At 37.2% G+C, this 26,104-nt stretch overlaps 2 protein-coding genes across 2 annotated transcripts; both read left to right on the plus strand.

Annotated features, from left to right (window-relative positions):
• Window positions 1-12,251: 12,251 nt before the first annotated feature.
• LOC109107540 (beta,beta-carotene 15,15'-dioxygenase-like) lies at window positions 12,252-22,160 on the plus strand. Its single transcript, XM_042761037.1, has 11 exons — window positions 12,252-12,401; window positions 14,468-14,596; window positions 14,701-14,830; window positions 14,925-15,072; window positions 15,559-15,700; window positions 19,060-19,280; window positions 19,399-19,650; window positions 19,843-19,945; window positions 20,710-20,804; window positions 20,897-21,008; window positions 21,233-22,160. Exons 1-11 carry the CDS (start codon window positions 12,338-12,340, stop codon window positions 21,385-21,387), a joined length of 1,551 nt encoding a protein of 516 aa, XP_042616971.1. The 5' UTR covers window positions 12,252-12,337; the 3' UTR covers window positions 21,388-22,160.
• A 944-nt stretch (window positions 22,161-23,104) lies between these two features.
• LOC109107007 (bolA-like protein 3) lies at window positions 23,105-25,568 on the plus strand. Its single transcript, XM_019120276.2, has 4 exons — window positions 23,105-23,343; window positions 23,542-23,671; window positions 23,760-23,848; window positions 25,079-25,568. The coding sequence occupies exons 1-4, from the start codon at window positions 23,314-23,316 to the stop codon at window positions 25,142-25,144; spliced, it is 315 nt and encodes a 104-aa protein (XP_018975821.1). The 5' UTR covers window positions 23,105-23,313; the 3' UTR covers window positions 25,145-25,568.
• The last annotated feature ends 536 nt before the right edge of the window (window positions 25,569-26,104 follow it).

Below are 26,104 nucleotides of genomic sequence, written 5' to 3' on the forward strand. Positions count from 1 at the left end.
ACTGTATTCTCAGAGTTGTTTCTCAATGGCCTTGTCAGTTAATTATGTGCCATAAGACATTAATTCTTGTTTGAGTATAGACTACTCAAATCTTCTTGTGAACACTGCTCTCATCTAGATGTTTCCTGGGACTTTAAAGGACACAAAAAATAGTTTGCGTGTATTCCTTTTTACTTTACCACAGTTACCAAACCATAAATACAGACTTTAATCAGATAGAATGGGAAGATGTGTTTTACAGCAAATCATCAAATCAAAACTACAAACAAGTCTGAAAACAAATGAAATGGCTGAAAGAGTACGTTCTTTCTGAAATGTGTCCAAATTCCAGGAATGAAGAGAAATGAGCAGCAGCTTTGCATGCATTCTCTGAAATTATGTTTAAAACAACAAGTTCTGTTGAAGCTGTGGCTTAGAGGTTAGGGCAGTGGTACAAATGGGTACTCATGTGGTACAAATGGGTTTGATTCAAAGTCTTTTCTCCTCGGTTGGTAACAAGAGAGACTGTGTACTGTCTGTATAAGGTTGTGGTTCATGAAAGGCCAATTTTTATGATCTTACAGTGCAGCGATCATGTGTTCGTATTTCACTATCTGTATTATTATGGTGGTTATCTGTAAATGTTGAAGGTCAAGAAGGTTGGTATATCAGCATATCAGCGAATGTTATATGGTGATATTCTGTAATGCTGCAAAAAGCGTTTTGAATAAGTTTGGCTGAAAATAACAATGAGAAATAATAACAACCTCCTACCCTGTTTTATCAGCAAATAGGGCAAAATTATTCGTAGCACCTCTCATGATTATTAAAAATTAAAAATAAAATCTACAAATAAAGAAAGAAAATAAAATATTAAAAAACTAATTTTATTTCAGCTAGTTGCCAAAGAAACATTCATAATTTTTATTTAGGCAAGGCAAGGCTGTCACGCTGCTGCTAGGAAGACGATGATATAATAATATCCTTTAATGGAAATCCAGAAGATGAAGACGATAGCACACAGGCCATGCGTTCCATTGAGAAGGGCTCATCCCTATGCCCTAATCCCTTCAAAGGGTTTACCCTCTGGAGTGAGAGTTTCGAAGGGATGAGGGGTGTAGGGTTCAAAAAAAATTTTTTTGGAACGCATTTCTGCATCATCTTAATGAGATGATCAAGGAGGCGCCTTCGTCGCACATTTTGTATGCTAGTTGATCCCCAATCGTCTTTTATGTTAAAATATAATGTATATTTGTATATGTAATGTAATATGTATTTGTAATGTATATTGTGTCTATGTATTTGAGTGATAAAGGCAGCTGTACAGTATTTTTGTTGAAGTACAGTTTCGTTGTGACCATGATAATGTACCAAATCTAACTTAAATATTACAGTAGTATAAAAATATAAAACAACAACCACAACTTCACATACATTTATAGGTGAATTTGAACTCTGTGACACCAAGCTTCCCTGTGCAAAGGATCATGGGGGCCCAAAGAGTACCCTTTGAAATCCTTCATTCCGAAGGGCCCTTTGAAGTGGCCATTTTTGAGCACTTCAGGTTTGGAACGAACCTTCAATATGGCGGCCATGAAGTGCCCTTCGGAGGGCGATATATCCCACTTGGAACGCACCGAGGGTAACAGGTTCAACAAACACACATAAATAACCGGCAAGGAAGAGCAACTCAAACGAGGATAATTAACTAACATAGAACAATGAACTAATCAGACAATATGGAAAACTAGGTCAAGGGAAACATGAGGAAGGAAAAAAAAACTAAAAGTCCATGATCATGACAGTACTCCCCCTGACCTCTCTTAATAACAAAAACAATGGAGGGATGGCGGGGACTAAGGAGGAGGACAAAGGAGTGGAGTTGGGATGGTAACAGGGGACTGTGAAGGGCAGGCAGGAAGGCAGGCAGATAACCAGGGCAGCGACGATGGAGGGAAGAGCCAGGACAGGGTAAGGAGGAACCATGGTGGAGCCTATGGAGGGAGGAGCCAAGGTGGAAGGGCTGACGACTGCAGGGGGCCGACGACTCCAGGGGGCTGACAGTGGCAGAGCAGGTGGTAGAGGAGTCTGAGGTGAAGAGAGAGAGTTGACGAGCCATCATCGGATCTGGAGGGCCAAGGCGGAGCAGATGGCTCAGGCGACCGAGGTGCAGGCGGGGATCTGGACTGCTAGCGGGTTCTGGGATGGTGTGTGCAGCCCACACACACCAAATGGCGACACCCATGACAGGGAGTGTCACGGACAGGGGAACAACCTCCATGGTCGTGACAGGACAGGCAGATAGTTCCAGGCAAACAAACAGTTCAGAACAGACCTCCATGGTCATTTCAGGATATTCAGGGAGTTCATAAATGGCCTCACTGGCCGTAACAGAACAGGCAGATATTTCAGAAGATGATGGAAGACTGGGGATAACTGAATAAAAGTCTATTAAATCCTCAGAGTCCTGCCTCAGCTCACCCTCAGCTGTGGTACAGTGGGAGGGGCTTTTCTCCACACCCTCACTCGCCACTGTTTCATCCACCATTGCATACGTTGTTGCCGGCTCTCGCACCTGGTCAGATGATCGGTGAGGCTCTGGCTCCGAGGCAATCCTCAGCTCTGTCGCTCTTTCCTGTGATGGCTCGTTGCTCGCGGTGGGCTCTGCCTGACGATCCACACAGCGAGGTGATTGTTGGCTGGGTTCTGGGTCCAGAGTGGGACTGGTGGTGTACTCCCCAGGGGGTGATGGTGAAACTAGATCTGTTCCCTCAAGGACCTTCCTCGGAGAGCTTAGCCTTTGCGGTGTTGTTCAGTCCTTCGATGAAGAAAGAGCAGAGGCAGTTGTCTGGGTAGTGGGTTAAGTTGGAAATATCCACAAAGTCTCTAGTGTGGTCCTCAAGGGAGCAATCTCCCTGCTCCAGCAGGAGGAGGAGGACAGAGGGGGAAATCCATAATGACAAAACAAAATGGGGTAAAATCAAAATAAATGTTGCGTATTTACACTTTTGTAGGCCAGTTATTCTGTCACGCTGCTGCTAGGAAGACGTTGATAATAATATTGTTTAATGGAAATCCAGAAGATGAAGACAATAGCACACAGGGAAACATAGGTTTAACAAACACACATAAATAACCGGCAAGGAAGAACTGAAAGGGAGCAACTTAAATACACAGACCAAACAAGGATAATTAACTAACACAGGGGCTTGTTCTTCGTACGTCGCTAACTCAGTTCACTGGATTTGATTGTTGAAGATCTGGCATGATCTTGGATCATTTGGTTCTCCAAAACTCATCCCGGAGTTGCTGTCAAAGCAACAAGTCCGTAAGCTTAAACCTGGTTGGGAGCAGGCTTATTTCATGTATAAAGGATTAGATCGCATCTTTTTAACCAGAACTGATCCTTAGAATCGGTCCACTACCACTGCTACTTTATAACAAGAGTATCCTACTGATCCAGGAACAATAATTAAAAAATAATAATAATTAAAAAATTTAAAGATAATATAATAATGACGTGTAGTCCATAATAGCCTACTATAGACAGCCAGTTTCATTCACTGAAATATTTATTCATCATAAAATTATTACTTCATAATTGTATTCGAGTTTTACACACATGCTATACAGATAATATAGAGTCATGCATTAAATTGAGTGATGACTGCTATTATGGGAGTGGCTTGATGGAGCGCGGGATATACATGATCTTGACCCTTAATAAACTTTCATTAATGCGGTCACGTAACAAATCTGTCCAAATATAAAATTAAATGAATAGCTAATTGCTACATATAAATAAAAATGTAAAGACTATACAAATATTAAAGTGAATCTAAATAATTGGGAATCATGTAAAAAAAAAAAAAAAAAAAAAAAAAAAAAAAAAAATCATTTATCTATTATAACATATATGTAGTTTTGTTCACTTGGCTGTTTCCTTATAAAAGTCCAGAAATTGTTCAAGTTTTTTGTCAGGTGTCTTTTTAAATTATATGATGTCATTAAGTTGCCGTCAGCCAATCGCTGCATTTCTGATCGTGGTTTCGAGTATCAATACATAGACCCTTTTAAACCAGTTATCTCAGATAACTCAATCCAGCCATACCAATCTTGAACAACAGGTGCGTTTGAAGAACCGAATTAGCCAGATCCTGATTAGCCCGATGATATCATCTTGGATGTGACATTTCATCTCGGACGTAATAAGCGACGTACGAAGAACGCCCCCCCCCCGTATTATATACTGTATGTATATAAAAAGAGTATACATACAGTAATTATTCGGATGTAGCACAGTGCTCATTCAGTAAATGCACAGCTAAATGTGTTTTAAGTCTAGATTTAAATGTGGCTACACTTTTAGCACATCTGGGCCCATAATCACAAAACATCTTAAGGCTAAAAGTAGCTCATAACTTGCAGATTTAGGAGAAAATCTTGAAAATAGTGGGCATGTCAGTCCTAAATTTAGGACTCCTAAATTTCTGATCTAAAGTATTTCACAAAGCATTTTAGCGCTAAAACTAGCTCCTAAATCTGTGAAACGGATTAGTGAAGAGGACTCCTAAGTCACTAAGGGTGCTTTCACACCTGCCTCATTTAGTTCGGTTGAATCGTACCAGAGTTCGTTTTCCCCCTTGTGTGCGGTTCGTTTGGGCAGGTGTGAAAGCAGCAATCGCACTCGGGTGCGCACCAAAGGCGGACCAAACAAGCGTACCGAGACCTGCTTGAAGAGGTGGTCTCGGTACGCTTTCAAACGAACTCTGGAGTGGTACGTTTGTGGTGAGAACGTGATCCGACCTCGAACAGACCCAACTGCAAAAAGTACTGATCATTTTTTGGACTAAACCAGCTGCCGTAGTCAGCTGCGCTGTGCATTATGGGGATGAGGAAGTGTTTGTTGACAGTTTTTTTTTTTTTTTGTGTTTGTTGACAGTTTGCGCTTTAGCATGGCAGCTCGTGGATTAATGCACGCCTCCGCTTGAAGTTACGAGCGATGCCCGCTCGCCGTTAGCAGTGCATTAGAACGTTGTTTTCAAGCCGCATCCACGCTTCATTATAGAAAAGTATTGTTTGCATATTGTCGTGTATACAAACAATGTAATGGGTTATGGCCAGGGACAAAACCAGCCCGCGCAGTCGTCTCTCTATAGTTGTGTTGTCTCCGTGTTGTTTGCTGGCTTTTCCTCTTATGTGTGAATTTTCCCGCACGTAAATTCTGACCAATCGAAAAGCAGTTTAGGAAATACGTCATGGCCAATGAGTGAAAAATGCTACAATGTATAATTGTTTGCCCCTGGTTCGGACCAAATGAACCGAAATAGAGATGTGAAAGCACCCTAAGACCAAGCCACAAACTATCCTAAAATGGCTGTTGCAGGCAATCTGCCTCGGAACGTAAACATGTAAGAGGCTGACAATTAGCTGAACACATACTTGTTTAATTAGTGACACTTAGCCTGCATTTTTAAATCTTATATATATATATATATATATATATATATATATATATATATATATATATATATATATATATATATATATATATATATATATAAATATAAATATTTAAATGAATAAATCTCTGACAGAGATTATCAGCCAATCACTGTGGGCATAGTTATTAAGCATGCTGACATCATCCATAGCAACAAGGTCAACCCCGCCCTTACTCTTAGCTTAAGACTTCTCTCTATTCCTTAGTAAAAGTTTGTCTCAGCAGCTTTGTGCAATAGGTTTTAAGAGAAAAAACTTTTACTGCTATTAAGGAGAACTCTTAGTGGTTAGATAAAATGTTTTGTGAATACAGGCCCTGATCTCTTATGGAAACTGATTCTGACTGGGAGTATAGAATAGCTAAAAGCGGACGCCCCTTGTTTTGAGTGAACCCTTGGTATTTTTAACTGACTTGATCCTAGTGCTCTGAGTAGTCTGTCAGCTTTATATTCAGTGAGCATAACTGTAACGTATTGAGGTCCTTGGCCATTGAATGATTTGTAAACAAGTAATAATTTATTTACAATAAATCCTAAATGTAACTGGAAGCCAGTGTTAAGATCTGAGGACTGGTGTGATATGCTCAGATTTTTTGGTTTTATTCAGAATCCTGGCAGCAGCATTCTGTATGAGCTGCAGGTGTATAATGGTCTTTTTGGGAAGGCTGGTGAAGAGACCATTGCAATAGTTCACCCTGCTGATAATAAAGGCATGAACAAGTTTCTCCAATTCTTGACCAGAAAAAAACAAAAAACAAAACAAAAACAACAACAACATCTAATTCTGCAATGTTCTTGAGATGGTAATATGCCGACGTGACCCCTGAAACTAAGGTCTGAATCCAGAAACACAGCAAAATTCTTGACCTGATTTTTTGTTTAGAGTCAAGGTATGCATTCACCTTGAGGACTTCATCTTTGTTTCCAAATTAAATGACTTCAGTTTTCTCTTTGTTTAACTGAAGAAAGTTTTGGCACATCTAACTCAACTCACATCATCAATGCATTGGCAGATGGAGTCAGTGGGGCTGTCCCATACTCGGAATGTGTGCTCTGCATTTAACCCATTCAATGGCACACACAGTAGTGAGTAGTGAACACACACCCGGAGCAATGGGCAGCCATTTTTGCTGCAGTTAGGGATTTGGTGCCTTGTTCAATCGTCTCACCTAAGTTGTGGTATTGAGGGTGGAAGAGATTCATTCACCCCTCCCCCACCTAAAATCCCTGCTGGTCCAGAGACTCGAATCCGCAACCTTTGGGTTACAAGTACAACTCTCCAACCGGTGTCACCCCATGAGGCATTAAGGCTAGGTAAATCTTAGTGTCATCTGCATCGCTGTGATAGGCAATTTGGCTCCTTCTCATTATTTGACTCAGTGGGAGCGTATACAGGTTGAACAAGAATGGTGCAAGAATTGAGCCTTGAGGGACTCCGCATGTCATGGGTGTCCACTTAGACTTGTGGTCATCTGTACTCACATAAATACCCATCCAAATATGACATGAACCATTTGAGCACCATCCTAGAAAGCCCAACCCAGTTTTTCTAGTCTCTCTAGGATGTTATGATCGACCGTGTCAAATGCAGCACTGAGATCTACAGTAGTAGTACCAGCACTGATATTTTGCCAGAATCAGTATTTAAGCAAATATCATTTATTATCTTTATAAGCGCAGTCTCTGTGCCCTGATGTGGTCGAAAACAGGAATAAAAACTGTCCAGGTATCCATTTGAGTTTAAGAAGTTCTTCAGTTGATCGAAAACAGCCTTTTCAATGATCTTGCCTATAAAAGGAAGATTTTGCAGTGTTTCCACCGAAATTACTCTGAACAATTGTACCAGGAACTTTTTTTCCCCAGGAACTATTTTCCATCCAGACCTGTTGCTTTCTGCATTTCCACCGCGGTCTAAAGTACCGTGAAGATTAGGCAAATTCTCTGGTGACGTAGGTCTGCGCGCGTTTCTCAATACAAAGTACGCAAATTTCAGACTTGCATCCTCGGTAGTTCAGACTTTGCGAGTTCGACTCGGGATTGTGATCTCCCACGGACGGGACGATGCAAGTCCAGTAATTCTGCAAACAGCAGCGTAACGTACTTGATAACATCAGTCAGCTTGCCTTGGCTACTGCAATTTTCCTCGCTGTATATTTATAATAAAACAAAATAGGATATCAAATACCACTGCCTCCTTTCTTTTTCTCTTAAACATAATAATAGCTGCAGAAATGTACTTAGTTCAGGGAAATGTGTATAAATACAGCCTACATTACAATGAAACGAAATATATCAATTGCCTCTTTTTTTAACATACAGATAAATTGATCAAAGACCAAAAATTACCTGTTAGATTTAACCAAAACTAATGATATTTTATGTTTAACCACTTAAGAGACATCAGAGCCAGCGGCAAATGTCAGAAGGACTAGCCGAGTTGAGACTGCTCTAGGCGGATACATGAGCACTGAGCTCCCGCTGATCGCGTGGAGCTGATCTTCTCCGAAATCTGCAAAACACATTTTTAAATAGGCGCTGTCTTTAGAAATAAACCGCAGATTTGAGTTTTAAAACAACTACATTCTCGCCTGAAATACTTTTAAAACTACATTTCATGACACAATAAGAGTAATATAAAAAAAAAAATTATAATAATTATCAGAATAAATGGCGGTTGAAATCACAATGCTGCATGAACTCAACCAATCAGCATGTTTAGCGCCCAAGTCCCGCCCATGAAAGTTCCGGACCTTTGAAAAAGTACTACCTCGCAAGCAGGGACTTTCTGAGGGGCATTTTTTTACCTGGAACTTTATTTAGTTCCTGGTTCCTGCGGTGGAAATACACCGAGTATCAGCCCAAAGTCCCTAGTTCCAGGGTAAAGTTCCAGCGGTGGAAATGCGGCTTTTGATAATGGTCTATAGTTGCTCAATATGATGTTATCAAGATTGCTCTTTTTCAGGAAGGGCTTAACAAATGCAGTTTTCTGGGTGTTTGGAAAAGTCCCAGAAAGAAGTGAGGTGTTTACCACTTCTAAGAGATCTGCATCTTAACAGTTAAACACACTTTTGAAAAAAGTTGTGGGAAGTGTGTCAAAGCTGCAGATTGACGTCTTAAGGTGCTGTACTGTTTCTTTCAAAATTTTGCCATCAGTTGCTTTGAAATCAGACATAACTGCTTTCTGAAATATGGGTCAGATCGGTCTAACCTCTGCACAGTTTGAGAATGTGCTGATTGTCTTTCTGATATGATTGATCTTCTCAGAAAAGGAAGAAGCAAAATCATTGCATTTGCTGTCTGGGAGCATTGTTCACTGGCAATCTGACTGTGTGTGTGTGTGTGGGGGGGAGTTTCATCAGATTTTTTTTTTCATTATCATTTCATACTCTGTACTGCTGTTGTGTTTCTCCAAGGTGGTTTTTGTCTGCCAGTCGTCTTTCAGACTTTCACAGGAGTAATGTCATCAATAACATTCTAAACTTTTGAGTTAAAGGAGTCAAGGAGAAAATCAACAGGGTCTGCAGATATGCTTGGTGTTAAATATATAGCCTTCTTAAACAGCACTTTAGTTTAACCGGATGTACTGAACTAAAACAAAATAAACTATACAGACATTTAAAAACAACATTCTTAAAAATTTAGGTAACAGTAAAATGAAAAATATAAAAATAAAAACTAATTAAAAATATTAATAAAAGCTATAATAGTATCTCAATGACACTAAAACAAATCTGCTTCTTACTAAATACTGCTCTTTGTTACTGCTCTAAACAAACAAACAAACATGCCTTCTTTCTAAAAAATTTTTTTTAACAAAATCTACTGGACATTTTCTCCAAAGAAATTAATGGAAAATTGTGGAAAATAGGATTTGTTTTGGTCATGCTATAACATAATATATCATTTGTGACGAATTACTGGCCATATCAGGTCAGGTTTTTTTTTTTTTTTATAACCTTTTTTAGTGGTTGACAGGGTGTGTATACTAGAATCATGTTCTCAGCATGTTATGCTGTCTTCACGTGCTATCAGAAATTTCCTATTTCCCACTTATGAAGTTGTGATTACGAGCTTGTTGTATTCAAGTGCTTTAATAATGGAAAGAATAAAATGTAGCATCCCATTGGTTGATTGTCAGAAACATTCACCGTGCTACACATGCAGTTTGCTGACAATTCTGGAATTTCGGTCAAACACATGCTTATTTCACTGCTTATAAAACATACAATATGCGTTGAATGATCATTCATATCTAGCCTATAAATCCACTACTTTAGTGACAAGACAAAGAGATGTAGTTGTTGTGAGAACAGCATTTAAAGCAGCAATGGTTCTCCCCTCCACCATGTTTAAAGATTATGATCCACCCAACTTGGAAACTCTGGTATCAAAATTATTTCCGAATTTCCCAGTAGTAAATAGGCTACGCCTTGAGAGGCGTTCACGTCTAATTTCTGATTAGGAAACTTCTGATAGCACGTGAAGACAGCATGTGTTAAATGTAACCAGCTGTGTTAAATGCAATCCCCTCAAATGTGGGTGGATCCCCATTTGCTCACAATGGACTGGTATTTACTGCCAGAAGTCAGTGGTCTAGTCTCTGATACGCAGGTATACCCACTAGGAAAGTTTAAGGAGTTGCGTATACCCACTTAAAGTGTGCGGATACATAACAACATCGTTTTGTGACAGACCTTTCACATGTTCATCCATAAATTCACCGTGTCTGAGTTGACCGAGTTGTCTGAGTCTGACTTTTTGATAATCACGCTGTGTTTCTTTTGACGACTATTGCTATTGTGCAACTCTTGCACAGCATTGAGTGTGCAAGCTTGAAAGTAACTAATGTGAATCACTAAAGGAGATATGAAATGATTACTCTCTTTCAGTGTTTTCGTAAGCCTGCCTCTGAGGCTGCTGCTGCTTCGGGTGACACTGCAAACAGATGACAGGAACGTTAACATTATAGAAACGACAGAAAATGAGTCAGATAAGGCTGATATTATCCTACACAGTACAGAAAACAAGGCTGATGCTTTCGTGGCGTTACCTGGTACGTCAAAGTAGCATATACATTATCATTAACAGCAGGGGCATGTTGGTGATTTCAATAAACAAAAAAAGTTAATATTAAGTTACTTGTCTTACATTGTCTGATTATAACAGTATTGCCTGATTATGCTCTATTTTGTCAACTAAAATAGTTTCAAACAAACTCACAACTGAGCAGCTGCACATCTCCATTCAAACACAGGGTTGTTTCGTTTGTGAATGAATCTGCGTTTTTTAAATGAATCATTCAACGAGTCAATTCAATTGTCCATTTATAAAGACAGTCACGTGCTTTGTTCCTAAATGAATCAACCGTTCGAATCAGTAACTTGCCGCCACCAAATGGCAGTTTTAGTTAAATTTTTTAAGTAGGCCTATCATTTCAGTTATTTAAATCATTGACTATTTCTATAGCTACTCAAAATGTTATAATTGAACATTATTCTCAACATGAATTTATGAAGTTAATTGCACTCATGCAACCTCTGAACCTTATTAAATGTCTGTAAATACCTACAAGCCACTTTTCTGTTCTTCTGTGCCACCTCTGTAGTGCAAATTAATTTTGTTAATACTGATTTTATTTGATCGGTAACTTATTATTCTTATTCCATTGTTTGAATTAGAAATTTTGAAAAAAGCTTATAAAAATACACTTTTGAATTTGACATAAAAGATAACATACTTTGAATAAAGTTAGAAAAAAATGCCCGTGTAAATCACTTTAAAGAGTCCAATATTACTTTGTAAATAAGAAGGCTAATTTTTGTTATTGTTCAGAAGGTGCTCTTGAATTTATTTCTGTGCTCCTAATTTTTATTTATTTTTTAATAAGCAGCACAAGTGCTCCTAAAAATAAAAGTAAGCATAGTGTCCTATTTAGTAAGTGTGGTGAGTATGAGGCTGGGAGGGGGAAATTTATATATATATATATATATATATATATATATATATATATATATATATATATATATATATAATATATATATATATATATATATATATATATATATATATATATATATTCACGGTATACGCACTACAAAAAACTAGACTACACCACTGCCAGAAGTGTATATAGGCCAAATTCTTCAAACATTTAATCATAATGAATGCTACAATATAGAAATTTACTATTCGCTGAATATAGAAAACATAAATTTTATTGTAGTATTTATTAGGATTAAAAGAATTTGAACGTGTTGTGCTGGTAGTTATAGGTTAGCAGACATTTGGATATAGATTGACATCTACAGTAGGTCTATCAGCATGGATTAACTTTACAAGTTTATGTTTTTAGTTTCCAAAATAATTGTGGAAATATGTTATTTAGGAGTCATTAATTTTTTAGGCAGCAACATTTTTAATAATAGGACGGTTACTGAGATCAAGTCAGTAGAGTAAAAGTAGACTTTTTTTGTCTTCATGGCATTTATCTAAAATAAAACGGGCTCCACACACAGCACAACACCAAACACAACTACAAAAATAAACCACGTACCTGACTGTCGACCTTTCTTTTTTATGTTTATCTCAGATCACCGTTATGCTAATGGTGTAGTTAAATCAAGTAGACGACCAGATTGACCTACTCACGTGTAATCTCTATCATATAATTTGCACCTGTTTACATTTTGAGGACAATCATGAGCCCACGGCTGTAATGAGGAGAGGCTAAGAATAAGAAGCACGTTGTAAACACAGTCCTGCAATGAGAGGCGGAGTCTTCAGCTTCCTCAAGCTTTATAGACAGTTTGTGTTCGGACGCTGATTGTCACACTTCTGTGGAAAAACTTTCGAGAACGATGCAGTACGACTATAGTAAAAACAAGGACGAACACCCGGAGCCCATCAAAGTTGAAGTAAAAGGTAAGAGAAAATTCCACTACGCGCCTGTAGTGAATCACTGCGGTTCGTTTGCTGATAAGTAGGCGACTAAATGCGTAATGTTTATTCGCGCGACATGAAACAAATTTGGACTGCACCGTGTTTTATTGTATTTCTCTTGGGAGGAGGCTAAACATTATAATAGGACATTCATATTCATATTCGATAAGTTCATATTCTTATATTCATACCCACCTCTGTCCAGCCATGTCAGACAACTAACAAGTAAATAAAATTTACCAAAACAGATCCAAATGCAGTCTTCTAAAGCATATTTTATACATTGCATTTTTTTTTTTTTATTAAACTAATTTTACCTATCAGATCACTGTTTGTTTTATGTACAATGTGAAGCCTACAGAATTTAAACTAAATTTCTTTTAGTAGAGGAATTATAAGTTTAACTTTACAGTTGGAAATTATTGTAATATCCCCACCAGTAAGCTTGAACAAAGAAGAGTTTACTAGTTGACTAGAACCAACTAGTTGAGAATGCCTGATAACACCCAGTAATGAGATTAATTTATCATCCACTGAAAACAATAAGCGTAATCAACGTCATAAAATCTTTTTCTTTTTTTCTTTTTTTGATAGCCTCCATGTGAAAAATTAAGATAAGAATTTTAAAATGTTTTATGTATCTTCACTGGATTTCTTCCAGTTTGTACAGTGTTTTGAAAGTTTGTGTTTTTAAGGATTGAAATGTGCTTGAATTTTGAATATCTTACTTTAGAAGCTTGTGTGTTTTTTTTTTTTTTTTTTTTTTTTTTTTTTTTTTTGTTTTTTTTTTTTTTAGAATGCTTAGTGTGATTTAGAGAGAGAAAGAGTTGTAGATCCCTTGTGTGAGTCTTATTCTTATACAGGGGTCTTATTGCATTGATGCAATGTAAGCAGATACAAATCGTGTACATGTGAAAAATCAACTCTCCCCAGTCACCCTAAAAGTAACCTAGAGATGGTATGATCTAAACTCATTTACTTAGGACAAATATTTAAAATTGGTTGGTGTGTATGTTAAAATCCATACTAGAACACTCATCATTATCATATACTAAACCTGTCCTGTCATTCTCATGGTGTCCAGATCACCTAAGCCACATTTGTTTTACATTTATATCATAGTCTCTTTGAATTAAATGACTTATTACATAAAACCAGACAAATATTACAATTATAGTGATGACTTAAAAAAAAAAAAAAAAAAAAAAAAAGGTGTTGGTAAAACCTTTTTAATTATGCTCATATTAGAAGTGTGTTAGGCTGCTTAAATATAGACACCAGACAAAAACTGCTTTCTGCAACAATGTTTATAGTCTCAGTCACACAAAAATAGATTCAGTATTCCTCCAAATTAATAAAACCCTCAAGAAACTACTGAACATAGCTGTGATGTTTTCAAATAAAGCTGCTAAGAGAGTGACTATAGGGAGTGAGTCTTACTTTTCCTTTTATGGCAAGCAATGGAAATGCAGTAGTAGATTCTTCCTTTTGCTTGTACAAATGGGGAAAATACAATTTATATTAGCTATGATCTACTATTAGTAATTTTTATTAAGTAACTTTATAAGCATCAGCTGTCACTGCTTGAATTTCATGTTTAAAAATCTATACGAACCCTGCACTTTTCACTTGCATTTTTTCAGTAAGCAGATGCGTTTACTCATTGTCACTTAAAATAGGAGGTATATCATATTTATCATATTAGTTTAATCATGATACAGAATTAAAACTTGGTTTATAGTTTTACAACTAGAGCAGAAGTTTAAATACAGAAAAGGACAAAATGGCAAAAAAGAAAAATATATTAAATATTTATTATTATTATTATTATTATTATTTTTTTAATTTTTTTTTTTTCCTTTTTAAGGGTTGTCTTTATGGTTCTGGCTAAGTGCTTGTGGAGGAGATCTTTATTCTTTGTTTTGTCTTTGTGAAGGGTTCTGTGAGCTTAATAGAAGATGGTTTGGACTGAGCAGTGGACATGAGCAGTCAGTTATACCAAACTGCACCACTTAAAATAGTTTAAACATGTTTTATCATCTCTGCAGGCTTGATTCCTGAATGGCTGCAGGGCACACTTATACGCAATGGACCTGGCCTCTTCTCTTTGGGAGAGACGAGATACAACCATTGGTTTGATGGAATGGCACTTCTGCACAGTTTCACAATTAAAAAAGGTATTTATTTTATTGTTATTCTGGCTTTTATGTACGTTTCTACTGTCCTGAGGGTTTTGTTAATTCAGTGGTCCACATGAACATATTGATTGTTTAATTTTCAGGAGAGGTGACCTACAGAAGCAAGTATCTTCAAGGTGACACCTACAACTCCAACATGCAGGCCAACAGAATAGTGGTGTCAGAGATGGGGACCATGGCGTACCCAGACCCATGCAAAAATATATTCTCCAAGTAAGTAGCATTATTCTCTGATCCAGCTGATTCAGGAAGAAGAAAAAAAAAACAAGCATATTGTGAATAAATTGTTCTTTAACTCCCTTTTCAGAGTGATCACTTTCCTCAGCCACACCATACCAGACTTCACTGACAACTGTGCCAATAACATAATAAAATATGGAAATGATTACCATGCTACATCTGAGACCAATTACATTCGTAAAATTGACCCCATGACTTTAGAGACTCAAGACAAGGTAAAAAAAAAAAAGGTTACTTGTAAAAGTATCTAGTTCAGTCATGAAACTCAAGATGGTGCAGACAGATGTCACTTGCATGCAATCTGCTAGCAACCACATTTACTACATGGCACAAACTGATTGGTCTCTGCTGATTCTTCATTTATTGAGTTTGCTTGTTATTAAATCATTCACTATATTTCAGTGTTTGTTTGGTGTTTGTTCCTCTAAAACCTTCCACCTCCCGAGCACCACCTGTCTAGATATGCTATGGGATTTATTTATGCCTATTCAAGCAGCAGCAGCATATCTTACATGCTCACAGCAGTGTATCTATTGGCAGTAAAGTCCATATAGCAGCAGCTTGCATAGCAGGTCTAGTCTGCCAAGACCAAATGAATGTTGTCATATCCACGCTAAAGCTATTCTGAGAGTTGTCACAATTGAAATGTTCTTCATTTTTGTGTACATGTTCTCAAAGAATATTGTTGCTTTATTCGCTCAGTGGACTACCTGAAATACCTTCCTGTAAATATTGTGGCATCACATACGCATTATGATAAAGAGGGAAATAGCTACAGTATGGGAACATGCATCGCAGAGAAAGGCAAAACTAAATACACATTGTTCAAGGTTCCAGGAGGAAGTAAGTATAATTTCTGGTGCACCTTACTATTTTTCATATTAATGGTTTTGTTCAAATCCATAACCACAAGTATTAAACTTAGCTCAGCTTGCACACTACATAGATTTGAGAGAAGCTTATTTTGGACCAGTAAGCAACCACCCAGAACACTATAACATCTGCATAACAATGTGCTAAAAACTACTGAGAACACCTTAGTAACAGCATAGCAATGCTCTGGCAGCCACTCACAACACCTTAGCACTGTTTTGTTGAGTTTTGCAGAGACAACTTGCAATTAAAAATTTATTTTTGCAATACTGTTTATAGCCACTGGTGGCCACTAAATGACATGCATCACTTTTAAGCATTATATCAAAGTCCCTTTGAAGGAAAGTTCACTCTGCAGCCATATTTGCAGTGACACAACCTTACCAATTGGCGAGTTGGTTCTTTTTAGAGTGCATGATTCTGTTTGTCTTGTTGTGCATTGCACTTCTTCACATTGATAGTAATATGCGTGTCTTGTTATATAAAAGTGAAAAAGTGAAAGTGACGTGACATACAAGTATGGTGACCTATACTCAGAGTTCGTGCTCTGCATTTAACCAGTGGTGGACGAAGTACACAAATCAAGTACTTGAGTAAAAGTACAGATACGTATAATAAAATAATACTCCAGTAAAAGTACTCCTTTTTCAATTTTACTCGAGTGAAAGTACAAAAGTACTCTAGTACTGATAGATTTATTTTGCAATTTTATATAGGCTGGCTACTTAATTTTATATTAGCACAATTTTTTTTTTTTTATAATCCTGCTGCTCAAAATACCTGGAATTTTCTCAAAATAACCACTACATGGAGTCAAGATATATTTTTGTTGATATGGACTACGCTGACAAGAGTGATGTAGTAATGTTCACTGTGAAGCTTACACTGCGATGTACCTGAGAGAAAACAGATTTGTGACCCTGGACCACGAAACCATAAGGGTCAATTTTTTGAAATTGAGATTTAGGCATCATCCGATAGCTGATTAAATAAGCTTTCCATTGATGTTTTGTTTGTTAGGAAAGGATGATATCTGTCTGAGATACAACTATTGGAAAATCTGGAATCTGAGGGTGCAAAAAAATCAAAACACTGAGAAAATCACCTTTAAACTTGTATAAATGAATTCTTAGCAATGCATATTACTAATCAAAAAATAAGTTTTTATATATTTACAGTAGGAAATTTAGAAAATATCATCATGGAACATGATCTTTACTTAATATCCTAAAGATTTTTGCCATAAAAGAAAAAGTAATCATTTTGACACATACAATGTATTTTTGGTTATTGCTACAAATATACCCCAGAGACTTAAGACTGCTTTTGTGCTCCAGGGTCACATTTGATCATCAGATTTTCACCAGTAAGAAAAAGTGTTTTAAAATTTGTTGTTTTGCAGAACATCACAGTTATAAATGACATGAGAATAAGGCCTGAAGTTAGGAAGAACATTTTCTCAAACCTTGTCTGTGGTGTAAAAACACTCCTGGCCAAATACTCCCAGAGGGGATCACTTCCCACTTTGATAATTACTGTAGTTACCATGTTCTGAACATCACAGCCTTTCTTTTTCCCCCAGATATAATATATCTAGGTGGTTGAATAAAAATATTTGGACTTTATTTTTAAAAATAACCTCAACTTAGCACCAGCAAGCTAGACAGTTAGCATCAGCTACCAATATTTACTTATTTTCAGTATGGTTATGAATAAACATTCATATCTGTCTACTTGGGTGGTTAATTCAAACAATATAAACGTTTATACTGTTGATAAACAATATAAAAACAGACGTCACATAGGGATAAATGCGTGTAACATTTTAATACAACTGTTAATGTTATGGCAGCGGGAATTTGAACGTGCATTAGTTATTTTATTTAATCTGTGTTAATTTAATGTTTTTTTGTTTTTTTTTTTACCTAAAAGGCACAGGTGCTGATGTGTTTGCATTCAAGCATTTCAGTGGGCTTAAATAGATCACCCTTTACAGAAGACTTAGTTCACAAACAACTGACAATTTTGACCTAAATATGATTTTCAATTACAATAATTAATCTCAAAATTCGACATTAGTAACTTTTAGCAGCATCAGTCGCGCGCGCTCACAAGATCTCCCGGTTGTGAATTGAGTTCACTAGAGACTCGCACTTAACGGTTCATTTGAATCAGAGAGTTGTAGACTCGAGAACAGCTGCAATCGAATCATTCTAATTCGTGAATGAATCGTTTGGTGCGATTTGCGAACCGATTTAAAATGTTTATTCAATCGGATCAGTTCGTTCTTGAATCAGAACCCGCTTCTGCGTCTCAGAGCACGTGATATATTATAAGGAGTAACGATATGTTTTATGAAATGTAGTGAAGTAAAAAGTACGATCTTATGCTTTGGAATGTAGTGAAGTAAAAGTTACTTAAAATAAAACTACTCCAGTAAAGTACAGATACTTGAAAAATGTACTTAAGTACAGTAACGAAGTAAAGCTACTCCGTTACTGTCCATCACTGCATTTAACCCATCCAAGTTCACACACACCCGGAGCAGAGAATCTCTTGTTTCGAACCAGTGGTTCAGAACTCATGTCTAACTCCAGTCAAAAGTCACACAAGCCAAAGTCACATGATTTCAGGAAACAAGGATTGATTTTTGTCAAATGTCCATTTCTGTGGTTCACCACTAGGGGTCATCTCAGTGAACCCCATGAGCATGTACAATATATGATTTTTAAATGATCTCAGATAAAGCAGTCCTTTTTACATTTCACATTTGTATGTTTAAAAAAAATTGTAGTAGTTCATTTCTACAAGTAGATAAAGCCTTCAATAAAACACAAAGCCCTACAAATGAGTAAAACACTTATTTTATAAACTTAATATTTAATGGAATTTGATGTTCTGTAGATTATATAGAATAAATTACACTTTCAAATCAAGAAATCATGCAATTGGTTTGTTCAGTGGTCTTAAATGAATAGTTCACCCAAAAATGAAAACTTGCTGAAAATTTACTCAGCCTCAGGACATCCAAGATGTAGATGACTTTGTTTCTTCATCAGAACAGATTTAGATTTATCACATCACTTGCTCACCAGTGGATCCTCTGCAGTGAATGGGTGCCGTCAGAATGAGAGTTCATACAGCTGATAAAAACAAAAACCCACAAGTAATTGACACAATTCCAGTCCATCAGGGAATGTTTTGTAAAGCGTCATCAAGATGGATTTTTAATTTCAAACAGTTGCTTCTGGGAAAAAAAAAGGCTCAGTTTCTCCCATCACTGACATGCTAAGAACTACTAACCCTCACCAATTGTTTTGTTTAATCAGGTGGGTCAGATGGGTCTCCACCTTTGAAAAGTGCTGAGGTCGTGTGTACTGTGCCCTGCCGTTCCCTCCTCACGCCCAGTTATTACCACAGCTTTGGCATGACTGACAACTACTTTGTCTTTATCGAGCAGCCCTTAAAGCTGGATGTCCTCAAAATGGCTACAGCCTATCTGAGGAGGGTCAGCTGGGCCAGCTGCATGAAATTCCACCCTGAAGACAGCGTAAGAATGAACTCTTTAAGACCTTTGAGTGCACGCCTGGACATGCTTCTGTCAACTGGACAATGTAAAGGTTTACTTTGCATATTTAAACTCTTCTTTTATCACTTATGCTCATCAGACCCTGATTCACCTTATTGACCGAAAGACAAAAAAGGAAGTTGGGATCAAATTCTACACTGGTGCTATGGCTGTCTACCATCAAGTCAATGCCTTTGAAGATGATGGCCATGTTGTTTTTGATGTGATCTGCTATGATGACAACAGCTTGTATGAAATGTTTTACCTGGACAAGCTGAAGGAGCAGATGGGAGCAAATACTATGTACTGCAAGCCAAAGTGCAAAAGATTTGTGTTGCCCCTTAGCGACATGGTATGTTATGTTGTTCACCGTATTCATATTTGCTAAACTTTTCTGGTTTGATTTGTTTTAAAAATTTGAACCTTTGGCTACTGTGCAAACACTGGTATTTCCATCAGTGGAAATCTGCTTTATTATGCTCTATTCAGACCCTTTGACTATAGACCATAAACTGATTTAGATGCGTTTTCTTTTCTTACCCAGGGTGAGACGGGTGAAGATCTGGTCAAACTTAAATACACGACAGCAAGTGCTGTGAAGGAGAAAGAGGGGAAAGTTCTGTGTCAGGGCGAGGTTCTCTGTGATGGTAAGCTAATGACACTGGGGGACTCGAGTCCACTCTGGATGTGTGTCGTGTTTTTCATCATAATCATAAACCCACTAGTTTGTAATTCAAACCGTTTTACAGTTTACTGCACTCATCAGACCAGGCAATCTTTTTCCAATCTTCTGTTGTCCAATTTTGGTGAGCCCATGCAAATTGTAGCTTCAGTTTCCTGTTCTTAGCTGACAGGAGTGGCACCGAGTGTGGTCTTCTGCTATTGCTCATCTGCTTCAAGGTTTGACGTGTTGTGTGTTCAGAGATGTGGTTGTCGGAGTTACTGTTGCCTTTCTATCAGCTCAAGCCAGTCTGGCCATTATTCCCTGACCTCTGGCATCAACAAGCATTTTCGCCCACAGAACTGCCGCTGGCTGCATATTTTCTGTTTCGGACAATTCTCTGTAAAGAGATGGTTGTGCGTGAAAATCCCAGTAGATCAGCAGTTTCTGAAATGCGCAGACAAGCAGGTCTGCCACTAACCATGCAATGTTGAAAGTCACTTAAATCGCCTTTCTTCACCATTCTGATGCTCACTTTGAACTTAAGTAGATCACCTTGACTACACCACCTCTACATACAGTACCTGAATGTATTGACTGGCAGCCCTGTGATTGGCTTATTAGATATTTGTGTTAACGGATGTTGAACAGTTGTATTGTAGCTAAAAGTGGCTGGTGAGTTTTTTTTATTTTTTATTTTATTTTAATACTCCAGCTCTCTTAACCTCTAAACTGATGTATTTCATGTAGGTGTGGAACTTCCAAGAATTAATTACAATTTCAATGGAAAGAAGTACAGATTTTCATACATGTGTTGTGTGGACATATCCCCAGTGGCCACAAAGGTATTGCCCATTTTAATTTTTACAGTACATTTATGAACTTCACAAAATTCCAAATATTTTGTCAGTAAATGTATTCCATAAAAATCAAACAGATTGTCAAGTTTGATGCTGAGACAAAGCAGAAGATTGAGTGGTCTGGAGGAGACGGTTTTGCCTCGGAGCCGGTTTTCATTCCCAGGCCAGATGCAGTTGATGAAGATGATGGTTAGTTACTGTCTTCATAATAATAATTTGTGTGAGGTTTGTGCTACTGACCAAATCAATCACATTCAACTGGATTACGTTCTTAGGGAAAAATGTCAATTGAATTAAATGGCATTTAATTTTCATTTTAAGCTTTCATTTTAAGTGATTTTTAATTTCTTAACACTAAGCTGTTTGCGGTCTCTTTTTCTTTTTTTTTTTTTTTTTTTTTTTTTTTTTTTTAGGTGTAGTCCTGACATGTATCATAAATGCCAAACCTGCGCAGGGTGGCTTTCTACTGGTGCTTGATGGCAAGTCTTTCAAAGAGGTTGCCCGGGCATGTATAGATGTTGATTTCCACATGGACATGCATGGCTACTTCATACCCGACAGTAGTTAGAGCTTTAATGTATGCCAACTATACAGGCATAATGACAGAGATGAAGAATCTCTTGTAAATGTTGGTATTTTGATTAATCCGGTTACAAAGTTGTCAAAGACCTTGTATGTCACATTGAAGTCATGTTTTGTGATTGACTATACAGTGGTGTGCGGGGAAAAAAATACGGACACCCTCTGGACCATGAACACATTTCTACAGGTTTCGTTTTCTTGTTTGGAAAAAATGTATGCATGTATAAAATGTACTGTTTGAAAGGTCATTATTTGTAATATCAAACAGAAATGAGAACTGTTTTGTCTTTTTTGCTTGCGCAGAGAAATCATAAAGTGAAGATATTTCTGTCATTATGGTTGTATCCAGTGTTTGAACTGTGTGGAACTGCATTCAAAATACTGTGTGTTAAATACAAGAAGGCTACACCCTTTTGGTACAGTGCAACTGTGCTTTATTGTTGCCTTCAAGTCATCTGTTATTGAGCTAGAAATAACACCACACACACACACACACACAGAGTAATTATAGACTGGGAGACCCAGCTTCATTTTGTTAATGAATTATGTATGCAACTAGTCAAAAGTTTGAACTCACCTACTTATTACTGTTTTAAACATTTTATAATAATAGCATGGTTGTAGCTATGAAATAACACAGGTATACAAACTTGAATATGTTATGAAATCTGGAAATGGAGAAAAAAAAAACATGTCCTCACATGAAATTCCTGTTTTCATTTTGTGATGTTTTAAGATTTTGTCAGATTGTAATACGGTTTTGATATGCCTTCTCATTATTCATGGGATGACCAATAAACATAATTATTCATTCTATTAATAGTATATGACCCGCAACAAAGATAAACTAAAAACAAAACATAAAAAAAGTTCTACCCCAATTATTTAATACTTAGATAATAAGTGAGATTTTAGAGAAAATTCTCACATCATTTACTCATCCCCAAGATTTTCCAAAGCTGTTTCTGTTGAACATTAAAGAAAATCTTTTGTGGAATCTGAAACAGACAGTTTTTGGCCTATTATTTTTTATATATTTATATTATATTTCAAATAACATTTTCACCACTGAAATAGGAAATGTGCTATGAAATCTGATCACCTTCCTGAATGAGCCGGTATGAATAGATTCGAATCAATAGGACGATTCAAAACCTTTACGAGTCATTTTGACTAGTGCTGCGTCCCAAAGTGCCTACTTATACTACGCCCTTAAAGTATGTACTCTTTTGGTGAAGAAAAAGTACACTTTTGAGTGTGTAGCAGAAGAGTAGGCAAGCTGTGGGACTTACTATCACGTCAAACAACTGCGTCTTTAATGGACCGCTCTAATTTCACGCGCCCTGTCACTGTAAACTGGCCTGTCAATCATCTTGTCACAGTTAACATGCTCTACAATGAAATATAACACAGATAACATTAAATAAATATTTTTACCAGGTTAAATTTTGATTATTAATAACAAACCCCTTTATCTAAATCCGCCATGTCTGTAGTTTTTAACGCTTTTTATTCGTGTTTGTAGTTCTGAACCGAATCCTTCGCCGAAGCGCAATGGATTGTGAGCAATATTAGCCATTAAAGTGTGCACGGATCCACACTTCAAAAATCGACCTGAAATAGTAGACCATCCGGGGACTTCTGGTATACTCTTTTCAACCTACTACGCTTTGGGACGCATTTATTTTAATCTAACGTGCCATGCAGGATGGACAGTATGAACACTGGGACGTGGGATAAATAATATAGATTAATAGTTTGATCAGCAGGGGGCGCCATGAAAGTGTCCCTGAAGGTGGTGACGACATATTCACGAGACAAGCGCTGGAATTGAACAGGACATGACAAGTCTATTTTCGGCTTAATATTTTAATTATACTTACATGAACTGACGAACTGCCTCGACGCCAAAATGTCTGCGCTCAGAACCATCAGATGCAACGTAAATACTTGAATCTGGTCTTTCTCTATTTTAACGCGTGTATTTTGTTTGCTTTTGCTCAAAATGACATGGTGCATGCGTTACTGCGACAGAGTCGTTTGTGACCCACGCACAGCATAAAGCTGCACTGTCACCTCATCAGATACCAGGCGGGCATAATATCATATTGTAAAATGATCGTTACATTTGTGTGTTTAGCCTCAAGTGTTGTGTAGAAGTCTGATTGCGCGTTCTGCGTCCAGTCTGACCGACGGAGAGACGCGACTCAAGCGAGTGTTGCAGGAGAAGTTTCCTCGCGCTTCATCGCTCAAGGTTGTGGATATATCAGGTCAGTCCTGCCTTCGAACGAAGCTTCAGATCTGAATTGTGTTTAAACCGCCAGGAAATGTGCTGTAATGTCTTTGGGTTCATTTCAGGAGGCTGTGGTGCAATGTACGAAATACACATCGAGTCCGATGAATTTCGAGGAAAGAGAACAGTACAGCAGCACCAGTTAGTCAATCAGGTAAAAGTCATACCAGTTCTATTATTATGCAGTAAACAGTTCTATTAGCTCTGTTAGGGCTATATTATTTTTATTTAAATGGTCACGTGCATTGTTTTTGAAAGACATTAAACATAGTGCGAGGTCCTGAAAGCTGTGTGCATAATAAGGATTGAAAATGCTTTAATTTATTTTTAATATCACTCGAGCAAGCTTAGTATTGAAGCAAGACTGTGAGTGGTTTTTATACAACAGTTGAGTAAAAATGAAGTTAAAGGGAGAGTCCATGACATAATTCTGCACAACACAAAAGAATAGTTTTGAAAGATGTCTTGTCTTGTTGTTGTTGTTTTGTCCATACATTGAAAGTCAGTGGGGTCTGATGTTTGTTTGTGACCCCAATCATCTTTTGTGCTCGGCAGAAGAAAGTCATACAGGTTTTATTACGCGAGTGTTCCAAAATATGGCTTCGTAGTTCCCCTTTTCTGCCCTACCATCAATGAAAATAGTCAACATACGGCCCGGGACAGAGTATTTGAGAAACAGCAGTTTCCTCTCCTCTTTCCTTTTCTTTTCATCCCAGCTATCCAAACAGGATGCATTAATAATAGTCTTGTTTGTCTGTTTTTTTTAATATGTGCAGAACTGTGGCTTTTTACACAAAACGGTTTCAGTGGCTACCCGTGTAAGTTTGAGCAAAGTCTGTTTTTTCAGGCTCTTAACAATGGATTGGTTCTTAGCGGGGTTCTTCACTATGTTAACCTGCACAACACAACTATCCTATCCAGAATTATAGGTTCACTTCTGGGTAAGAGATCGCAAACCAAAACGATCTGATAGAGTAAAGCTACTCCCCCGGTATCTCTTGCTAAAAACGAAAGCACTTCACAGTGAAAGAATTTTAGAGACGAAATAGCCTTCTTTCATGCCAGCAACAGTGTTTGTTTGTTTTTTTTTCTTGGACATTTTTCATAACAATAACTCTTAACCTTCAGCAGAGAAGCGAATTGCATAAACTCTGTGAGAACCCACTGAACCAGATCTAACCTGGATTGGATTTGTTTGGTTTTGTCAACTCTAAGCCTCGGCTGTGTTTGTTCAACCAGCTTTGTGTAACAGGCCACTGGTCTCATCTTATTATTGGTCGGACTAATTCATTACTGTAGTTATTTTATTAGTTATGAGATCACAATACATGTCATTAAAATAGTATTCAGTGTAAATCATAATCTGTGTTTTGTTGTTCAACAGGCTCTTAAAGATGAGATTAAAGCCATGCACGGTCTACGCATATTCACTGATGTTCCTAGTAAGTAGGAACGGCTCGGCGTCGTTCTCACATCACGTCAGTCTGCTGTCTCACTACAATATTATATCACACGCCTCCGCCTCTCAGTCTGTCTCTCTTTTTAAAGTAAATTATGCAGAGTTATAACAGTGGCAGATAAATACTTTACAGATGTTATGAATAAAGATGTACAGTTAGATATGGTTCACAAATGCTGTAGTACGCACAAAATAAAAGACTGTCATGTTGTTTTTGCTGTAAATGAGAGTGTGAAAGAAAAATGTAAATGAGTGTGCAAGGCATGTGGATGGTTTGAATCTTCAGTCATTGTTCAGTAGTTTATCGATCCCATTGTTTGTCTACAATTACACTTGAAGTAGATTTGTCAGTTTTATGATTTGTGTCTGTTCTGTTGTTAGGTCTGTTGATCCATTAAATTACGTCACATCCTTTTCCCTTGTGTGGCAGAAGATTGATTGTATTATAGGTCAAGCATACCAAATTATTTTATTATTTTTATTTATTATGTAATTTCTTTGATGCTTATATTTTTTTTTGAATGACTAGCATGGACCATTTTCACCACTAGATGTCGTTTTTGTGGTTTGTAACAAAAACATTTCCCTTGTGGTATTTTCAATTGTATAGTCAATATAATACAGGTACAATGATAATGAGGAGGGTCCTCCTTCTTCTTATTTATTTATTTACTTTGTAGGCTATTACTAGTTGTACGTTACTGTAGCTTATTTGGATACCGTATGTGACAATGATGTTCTGCTTTCCGATGAGAAGCATTCAATTAGATTCATTTTAGTGAATCGGCTCGTTCGGACAGTTAATTTCAGTGAATCTAGATGTTTAAATCGATATGCCAGAAGTCTAAATCTCGGCGTAGTTCTTAGTACCGACGTAAATATTTAGTTAAATATTCCTGTTTATAATTGTACTTGCGATTAAAATGTATACAGTATCTTTAGTTTCACTGA

Source organism: Cyprinus carpio, chromosome A7 (assembly GCF_018340385.1).
Source record: "Cyprinus carpio isolate SPL01 chromosome A7, ASM1834038v1, whole genome shotgun sequence".
Classification (NCBI taxonomy): domain Eukaryota; kingdom Metazoa; phylum Chordata; class Actinopteri; order Cypriniformes; family Cyprinidae; genus Cyprinus; species Cyprinus carpio.

Bases quoted from the DNA above. Each gene is read 5' to 3' on its own strand.
- LOC109107540 (XM_042761037.1), top strand. From the start codon at position 12,338: ATGCAGTACGACTATAGTAAAAACAAGGACGAACACCCGGAGCCCATC. The intron at 19,946-20,709 runs GTAAGCTAATGA...TATTTCATGTAG, and splicing joins GGGCGAGGTTCTCTGTGATG to GTGTGGAACTTCCAAGAATT. The intron at 20,805-20,896 runs GTATTGCCCATT...AAAATCAAACAG, and splicing joins TATCCCCAGTGGCCACAAAG to ATTGTCAAGTTTGATGCTGA.
- LOC109107007 (XM_019120276.2), top strand. From the start codon at position 23,314: ATGTCTGCGCTCAGAACCATCAGATGCAAC. The intron at 23,344-23,541 runs GTAAATACTTGA...TTGTGTGTTTAG, and splicing joins TCAGAACCATCAGATGCAAC to CCTCAAGTGTTGTGTAGAAG. The intron at 23,849-25,078 runs GTAAAAGTCATA...GTTGTTCAACAG, and splicing joins AGCACCAGTTAGTCAATCAG to GCTCTTAAAGATGAGATTAA.